At 36.8% G+C, this 9,491-nt stretch overlaps 1 protein-coding gene across 5 annotated transcripts in view; it reads left to right on the forward strand.

The window, feature by feature from the left end:
• LOC109072797 (calcium/calmodulin-dependent 3',5'-cyclic nucleotide phosphodiesterase 1C-like) overlaps window positions 1–8,933 on the forward strand; it is a 62,823-nt gene extending 53,890 nt beyond the window's left edge. For all 5 annotated transcript variants that reach the window (XM_042719002.1, XM_042719001.1, XM_042719003.1 and 2 more), the window contains 7 exons: window positions 1–63; window positions 2,416–2,497; window positions 3,509–3,623; window positions 4,303–4,469; window positions 5,302–5,511; window positions 6,435–6,491; window positions 7,424–8,933. The exon at window positions 1–63 is cut by the window's left edge and continues 58 nt beyond it. In XM_042719002.1, the coding sequence (XP_042574936.1) occupies window positions 1–63; window positions 2,416–2,497; window positions 3,509–3,623; window positions 4,303–4,469; window positions 5,302–5,511; window positions 6,435–6,491; window positions 7,424–7,440 (711 nt within the window). In that variant the 3' untranslated portion in view covers window positions 7,441–8,933. The remainder of the gene's footprint in view (window positions 64–2,415; window positions 2,498–3,508; window positions 3,624–4,302; window positions 4,470–5,301; window positions 5,512–6,434; window positions 6,492–7,423) is intronic.
• Window positions 8,934–9,491: the final 558 nt, after the last annotated feature.

Below are 9,491 nucleotides of genomic sequence, written 5' to 3' on the forward strand. Positions count from 1 at the left end.
GCCAAGAACTGGGATCTACACCATCGCTGGACTACGTCACTGCTGGAGGAGTTTTTCCGACAGGTTCGATGCATTTTTGTTCCTTAGATATGTTAGATGCGTTCAATGAGTGTTTGCATTTGTATGTATGTGTGAGAAGAGCAAAGCACAGCAAGATAAATCTCATCTTCTTCCATGTATTTTAATCCTCTCTCTTCCTGTTCTCTTCTGATTGCCCTTTCATCCAATCACAAGTAAGCCTGCGCCAGGATTATCACAGGCTGCAGAAACGAGAGCGTGTGGAGAAGCGTGTTATATGAGCTTGTTTACACCTGATCATAAACCTCTGAAAATAACTGGCTTTCACAGCCCTATCGAATGCAAGTCCCGAAATTACGCTTTGGCACGATTATGACTTATCAGTGTGAACAGCACTTTGCTCTACTTTTAAACATCACAGCACTGTCTCATATGCATGTATTCTGTAATATTACTAATTTCACATACCTTGATTGTTCATATTTTGGTGTGTATATGTGTGAAAACCTCACCAAATTATTTACGATTTATGCTTAAAACAAGATAAAACTATTTCCTAAAGGAGTAAGGAAAACATACTTAATTAGGGGTTCAATTGTTATAATGGTCACAAATGAGTGATTTCCATGTAAAACTGATCGTGCAGACCAAACCATAAGTCGTAGAGACTTGAAACTCGGAGGGATGGTAGTACTCACACCGCCTACAACGTGACTGAGGCTCACCCCAATTGGCCTGACGGGGGCGCTACAGCAGTCGAAAGTAGGAAATAGCTCATAACTCCTAAACCGTCAAGTGATGTGACGTGACGTAAGTGTCTTATGTCGTTGGAATCCTTGGCTCATGCCGGACGAAACACAAAATTTTTGGGTATTTTGCCTTTTTTACAAAACCTACTTCTGCGAACTAGTCCTAGATTTTTCACCCTATCGGAACCAAACCAGTGCAGAAAGATTCTCTGGAGAGTGAATATCAATAATTATATAAAAAGTTGAACTTTCGGAAAAGCATTCGGAGGGGGCAGGGCCACTTTTAGTAAAATGCCTATAACTCCTGAACGGAATGAGATATCTACGCCAAACTTGGAACATTAGCTGAAAATTTACTCACTCTCAGGCCATCCAGGATGTAGATAAGTTTTTTTATGGGAACAGATTTCAATAAATGTAGCATTACATCACTTGCTCACCAATGGATCCTCTGTAGTGAATGGGTGCCGTCAGAATTAGAGTCCAAACAGCTGATAAAAACATCACAATAATCCACAAGTAATCCACACCACTCCAGTCCATCAATAAATGTCTTGTGAAGTGAAAAGCTACATGTTTGTAAGAAACAAATACATCCATCATAAAGAGGTTTTTAACTTCAAACTGTTGCTTCCAGCTAAAATACCAGCCCTCTATCCATAATATTGCTTTCTCCAGTGATCATCTTGTCTGAATCAGGTGAGAAATATGTACATACAGATCAAGCACCATTTACAAGCAAAAAACAGTTCTAAACAAATATGATGTTAGCTTTTGATGTGAGAAGACAACAGGTGATTAACTTTTTTACTGGAGGAAGTATTACTATGGATTATGGACCGAAACAAAAAGTGATGGTTTAAAGCGAAAACGTCTTAATAATGGATTAGTGTATTACAAACATGCAGCATACAGTACTTGTGGATTATTGTGATGTTTTTTTCAGCTGTTTGAACGCTCATTCTGAAGGCACCCATTTACTCCAGAGAATCCATATATATAAATATAAATATATAAAATGTCGGTATGTATGTATTAATATTTTTTTTTGGTTGAATGTTATCGATTGTCAACACAGACCCAATGCACTAATGGGCTCCTCCTGTTTCTGTTGCTTTGTTTAGTAAACAAAGGAAGGGAATTACTTTCTCTGTATTATCTCCTGTTCTTACCCGTCATGTGTCTGTTTATCTGTTACTAAAGTAACTGTTATAAAGCACATTCACAGCTCTATTCTCCATAGAGTGGGCTACATAAAAATGCTTTGATTGACTGATTGATTGATTAGAGGACTGGAGCTATTCCTATGTGTGTCTAGTATTGTTTCAGGAGCTGAACACTACAGGAGGCAGATCAATCATGACAGGAACAACATAAAAGCGTGACAGTTTATTTTAGTCTGCCTTCAAGAAATGTTTGTGAATATTTCATATGAAACAAATCTTTTTAAACCAGAACCAGTGCAGCAACTGTCCATTAGTCGTGTCATTTCATAAGCACTTAGCTGTGAACCTAGATTAAACCTATAGCAGTAAACCTATATTAATAATTGTGCAACATATTTAGAAATGCCTAAACCGTCTCCTGATAATTCTGTGTAATGTATTGTTATAGCAATGCAGCATGCATGATGTGTTTGTGTTTGCAGGGCGATAAGGAGGCAGAACTTGGTCTACCTTTCTCACCTTTGTGCGACCGTAAATCCACTATGGTGGCTCAGTCCCAGATCGGTAAGTATGGAGACAGTTAAATTGCAATTGCGTAGTTGTGAATAGCACTAAATTGTAATACTTATGTTAAAGGAATAGGTCACCTCAAAATGAAAATTTGCTGAAAATGAACTCACCCCAGGCCATCCAAGATGTAGATATGTTTGTTTCTTCATGGGAACAGATTTGGAGGAATTTAGAATTATATCACTTGTTCACCAGTGGATCCTCTGCAGTGAATGGGTGCCGTCAGAATGAGAGTCCAAACGGCTGATAAAAACATCACAATAATCCACAAATAATCCACACCATTCCAGTCCAACAATTAACATCTTTTGAAGTGAAAAGCTGCATGTTTGTGAGAAACAAACCCATCATTAAGGCATTTTAACTTTAAACCATCGCTTTTGGCCAAAATATGAGTCTCTCATCCATAATAATGCTTTGTCTAGTGTTTGTCTTACATCAAAATATACTGAAAAAACTGTTTTGGACAGTTTTCTTTTGCTCTGTAAAGTGTGCTTGATCTGTGAAGATTTCTCTCCTGATTCAGATGAGACCTTTTTTTTTCACTGGAGGATGCAATATCATGGATATAGGGCTCGTATTTTAGCCAGAAGCAACTATTTGAAGTTAAAAACCTCTTATTGATGGATTTGTTTTTTACAAACACGCAGCTTTTCACTTCAAAAAATGTTAATTGTTGGACTGGAGTGATGTGGATTATTTGTGGATTATTGTGATGTTTTTATTAGCTGTTTGGACTCTCATTCTCATTCTGCAGAGGATACATTGGTGAGCAAGTGATGGAAAGCAAATTTTCTCCAAATATGTTCCCATGAAGAAACGTGGCTGAATAAATCCTCAGCTACTTTTTGGGTAAACTATTTGAAATGGGGAAAAAGAAGAGATTTCAGCTTTAAGCTTGCAATAGTTGAAACACATAGCTTTCTTGAAGATCATACTGTACATATGGGGATAATTTTTTCAAATAGCTTCTTTAAAAATCGAGCTCAGTATTATTTCCCTCAGGTTTCATTGACTTCATCGTTGTTCCCACGTTTACTGTTCTGACGGACATGACCGAGAAGATCATCACACCGCTCATCGAAGAGGCCACAAGTTCAGGCCTGGCTGGTTTCCGCAGGTCTGGAAGTCCATCTTGCTTCTCCAGTGCAGGAACAGAGATCATGAATGGACATTAAGACAGACAAATTAGAGCTCAGGCCACTCTAATGGTGCCTCATGGCAAAGCTTGTCCTTGTATCGAATCCCAATTCACTAATACTATTGCGGTCATGACCGCGAATCCAATTCACTCCTGCCCAGATACCTCAGGTCCATTGTTTACAGACAAAGAGTGAATGTGAATAAATGCACTGCTGTTTCATAGCCTTGTAATTCAGTAAAAAGTGATCCATCAGTTCAGACAGAAATCAGAGTGACACTCTTTAACACTCTTTTAGCCTGCAAGTTTCTTTGGATTTTCTAAGTAGGAGTTGAATTGCTGCTGCTGACTGAGAATTAGAGCACCTTCTCTCTTTTCGTAGCAAGTAATGTCTTCTGCATACAAAGTGCTGAATTATATCCCTTCCATTTAGAATATATAGTAAACTAAAACAGATCAAAGGTTCATAGAAAGGACAGAGAAGCAGCAGCAGCATATTGATGATCAACAGTGCAGGAAAACAACAGAGCCGTGTAAATAGATGGAGTATTAAATGAAATTTAGGTAGATGTGGAGATGTTACGGAAGCCTAGTGGAAGTGATGTGATTGCTGCCGATGCATTTGTAATGTGATTTGTGTCCCCATCATCTCAAACAGTATTACTGCGGGAGATGCGAAGCGGAGCAGTGTGAACAGCTCTGGTTCTGATGGCAGTGGATCTCATAGCTGCTCACTGCTCACTGTGGACCTGAAGAACTTCAAGGCCATTTGGAATGAGGAGGTTTCTCTGAACAGAGAGCGATGGAAGACGCAGGCAGCTAAAGGTGTGAACAGAATGTTCCCTGCAAGAATGCATATGTTATGTATTGGTATGCAAAATAAAGCATCCTCAAACAGGATTGTGTGCATGTTGCAACTCAATGGGAACACAAAATTAGTATAAAATTAAGCTAATTGTTCATTATTTAGGAGAAAATACAAAATGTTCATTGAGCTGCAAATCAGAATGATTTCTGAAGGATCATGTGACACTGAAGACTGGATTAATGATGCTGAAAATATATTTAAGTTGAAAATAGTTATTTTAAATTGTAATACAATTTTACTTTAGTTATTTTAATTTTTATTTAAATTTTTTTTTTTTTTTTACTTTTTTATGTCTTTTTGATTAAATAAATGCATCCTTGGTGAGCAGAAGAGACTTTCAAACTTTTGAATGGTAGTGTAATAAATTAGTATAAAATAAAACTGTAAATGTGAATTTGTTTCTCATTGATCTGAACAATCTTTTGATGTAAAAGCTTCTGCTTTTGATGTAAAAAAAACCTATGCATACATTTCTATACATGACTAACATTTTAATAATAAAGTTGGATTTGGATAGGAAAACTAACCATTAAGTGTCCATGATGCATTTAAACTCCTTCAGTAGTGTTTAAAAAACCCAGGATGCACCTTGTGAATTGGGGTGTGAAAATGTTGAGATGAGAAGCACAAATTGAAGTATGGGAATTATTTTGTAGTTTGTTGACTTAAACTGGGAAGATAGTACTGAATTGGTACAGTACATTCAAAGTTTTGTAGCATTTTGCACATTTTATGCATTCTGAGTAAGCAAATAGTGAATAATGCACCTCATGCTGTGTCTCCAATCAGAGACGGAGGAGAAGGCCAAACGAGAGCAGGAGGAACAGCAGGAGGCAACAGCAGAAAACCAGGAGCACGAAAAAGACCCAGAGATGTCAGGACCAAAGAAAGACAAGGTGGGAGAGGACGACCCAGAGCCAGGGGGGGTAAATGGACCCCCAGAAGAAAGTCCCCATGACAAATCAAATAACGAAGAGGCACATCAGAAATTACAGAACGGTATTGTGTTCAATGGTATAATTGTTACCATCAGCTCAGTTAATGTTGCTCAGGTGTAACTTTTAGTATTGACTGCCCTCTGGTGGATAATCAGGGGAGTAATAAGGATAATGCTATGTGCAGAATAGAGTAATAGCATACTGCTTAATGCATACTGTGCATTATATACTGAGTACTCAAGAATCACATAACCTTTATCATTTACAGTATCAGTTATCTACTGAGTACTCAATAATCACATAACCTTTATCATCTATCTATCTATATAGAGATATATTTGTTTAAAAAAAGTCACTTTAGAAATAGAAGGTCAATTAGTGCATTGTATTTTGGTATCCATGTGGTTATTCAGTGTATCCAGAGAATACGCATACTTGTGCACAGTACTGGTATGTATATATATATATATATATATATATATAATAATATATATATATATATATATATATATATATATATATATGTTTTAAAGATTTTATATAATATATATATATATATATATATATATATATGTGTGTGTGTGTGTGTGTGTGTGTGTGTGTGTGTGTGTGTGTGTGTGTGTGTGTGTGTGTGTGTGTGTTTAAAGATTTATTTTTGCCATTTATTACCTTTATTTTGATAGGACAGTCAGTAGACAGGAAGCGAAGCGAGAGACAGAGGGGGGCGGGATCAGGAAAGGTCAGCAAGCCAGGACTTGAACTCGGTTCGCCCGAAGCGTAACAACACTAAATGTTGGCATGCTGCCCACGAGACTATCGCCACTGACACTTGTCTATGTTTTGAAAAAGTAGTCCAAAGTAGTATTGTAGTATGCCATTCTGTAAATGTTTTACTGTAGTGCTACAGTGTGTGTGGTGATTGTTTTTTGTTGTTGTTTTTTTTTTTTGTCTGTTCATCTCTAATAATCTGATGTCTTTAAACAGGAGAAGTGTCGGAAGAGGCAGAATCACCAGAAGATGAAGACAAGAGAACATTCGATGGTAAACATACACGTTTATTTTATAACAGAGACTTCTGTTGCTTTAATACATACTGTAACTACTTGCAGTGACACTAACAACATATTAGACAATTAATTTCATATAATAAAATATAAAAGTGGAAGTGGAATTTTTAAAGAAAGATAGAAAAACATTTCACAAAGATAAACTTGTATAAGACACACTACAGTTCAAAAGTTTGGGGTCAGTAAAATAAAAAAAAATAAAAAAAAAATCTGCAAAGATGCATTAAAGTGACAGTAAATATTTTTATTTCAAGTAAATGCTGTTCTTTTCAATTTTATATTCCTAAAAAAATTCTGAAATATTACATGTATTTCTACAACAATATGGAGCATTGGTAATTGGCAATAATTTTTTCTTGAGATTCAAATCAGCATATTAGAATGATTTCTGAAGAGAAGATGGCAGTAATGATGCTGAAAATTCAGCTTTGCATCACAGGAATAAATTACGTTTTTACTATATATTAAAACATAAAAGTTATTTTAAATTGTAATAATATTTCACAATAATTACTGTTTTTAATGCACTTTTCATCAAATAAATGCAGCCCTGGTGAGCATAAGAGACTTCTATTATATTTATAAAACTGTATCGACCCCAAATTTTTGAATGCTTGGGACATGTTTAGGACTGTTAGGACACTTGTATGAATTTGTGGGGAACAAGATGTATACATCCACTAAAAATCACCAAAACACCTATTTTGACAATTGACATTTAACAAAAGACGTTGAGATTTCAAAAATGATGAAGAAAAGCAACGTTAGTGCAGGAGCATCCAAGACATGCAGTTACTTGATAATGCAGTGACATTCAGGCATTTTTCAGTGTAACTTTTTTGCTTTTTTTCTCATGTCTGATGCTATTTTCTGCTAATCTAAATGTCGTCAATCTGCTTTTAACAGAAAGTGCAAATGCCTAGAATGACTTCCAGTGGCGTCTTGAGGTCCGTTGTCAGACACAGAGCAGTGACCTTGCCATCAGGACAGTGCTCTGTTCTGAAGGAGAACGGCGCCCTCTAGAGGATGCAGCTAATGCTTACATCACTTTGTGTTTGGCCTCTATCCCCTCTAAATCTCCAGACTTTCCTAAGACTGATCTCTCTGAATGAGGAAGGACAAAACGGACGAGAGACAACAGCTGCTTTTGTCTGGTCTGTTTTATTTACAGAACCAGATTTCCTTCCCAAACCTTTAAAGTGCAACGGTTGCATCCACTAAGAAAAGCATGAACGTATGAACGCTGCAGCTGAACGTAAGGATTCTTATTAAAACCTCCATTTCGAAAGCTTTCTATGTTTTTCCGCATTTGAGCAGCATTGCAGTCAGATTACTTTGTGTGTGCGTAAAGCTCAAACTGTGATTTATATCTAAATATACATACATATATAAACTCTAAATAACTAATCTTAGCAGCAGTTGCACCTGTGAACAATATTTGGCTTTTGACAACAGTGATGTTGTGTTCAGCTATTTTAAATGCGCTCTTCCTGACATGGACTGATGCATTTCAGCATACATGCTCTGATGTAACATCTGCCTCAGACACACGTTTGTTCACCTCATCTGCTAATAGAGGTCGCGTATATGAAATCCTGAATATGTATATGTATTACTATTGTAAATGACTGTCTGTGTTTAGATCAGAGCTTTTATAACTTGAGAAAAGCCGTACGAAGTTGGCAGTATTTCCTATTCGAGCACATCTGTGTGCGGCTGTGGAGTAGAAAACGCCTAATTCAACCTAAGATTTTTCCTTCTCTCGCTTACCTTCGGATGCCTTTCTTCATGTAGTCTTTCTGAAAGCGAACCGAACTGAAACGTCTTCTACAGGAACACACAAACTAGCAGTCACCGTAGACAATGTAAGTCTTATAACTGCCCATATAGTAGTGTGTAAGTCATAACCATATCACTGTGCTCGCTCCGCAATACCTGGATATTACGCCGTAGGCTATATGTCATTTGTACTGGTTTCCTGGGGGTTTGTGACAAGCTTTTCTCTGTCCTTTGAGCAGGTCATCTCAAGAAACCTGAAGAGAACATGACCAGGTCATGTATCACCCTGAAATCAAACATAAACAAATAAGAAATGACATTTTTGCATGACGAAAAGAACCCAGTTTTTAGGAATATAAAGAATGTGGTAGATTGCTAAAAATACTGAAATACAATGACTGCATTAGATAAATGAGCATAAACTGAAGGCCATAAAAACAAACAAACACACACACACACACACACACACACACACACACTGTTCAAAAGTTTTATTTAATATAAGTCTCTTGCTACATTTATGTGATGAAAAATGCAGTAAAAACAGTAATATTGTAAAATATTTTAGTTTTCTATTTAAGTATGTTTTTTTAATTTTTTTTATTAAATGGGTCATATGATGCGATTTCAATTTTTCCTTTCGCTTTGGAGTGTTACAAGCTCTTGGTGCATAAAGAAGATCTGTGAAGTTGCAAAGACTAAAGTCTCAAATACAAAGAGATATTCTTCATAAAAGTTACGACTCTGTCACGCCCCCCTAAAACGGCTCGTTCTAACACACCCCCACATATCTACGTCAGTATGTGGAAATATTTGCGTAATGCCGACCAAATGTTCACGCAAAGAAAGAAGGCGTGGTTTCAGTAACCGCTGTTAGTGATGAAGCAGTCATGTCAGGGAGATGATGTCTATCTAGGCGAAAGCAAAAGTACTTTATTTGTCCTTCTGAAAGTAGATGCATTTAGGAATCTTTAAGATTACTTACAACAGAACAGCAACACATTTTATGGACGACTGTTTCGTGAACCTAAGAGAGGAGGTAATTCAGACTTTGCAATGACAGTCTGGCGCTTCTGAATCAGCTACTGTAAGTATGTTTTGTTATTAGTTTAAGTATTTGCTATTGAATGTTCAAATGCTGAGTTTTGCCAGTAGTATCTGCATGTCGCGTTTGTGTGTGTGTGTGAGAGAGAGA

Source organism: Cyprinus carpio, chromosome B2, assembly GCF_018340385.1.
Source record: "Cyprinus carpio isolate SPL01 chromosome B2, ASM1834038v1, whole genome shotgun sequence".
NCBI classification, from domain to species: domain Eukaryota; kingdom Metazoa; phylum Chordata; class Actinopteri; order Cypriniformes; family Cyprinidae; genus Cyprinus; species Cyprinus carpio.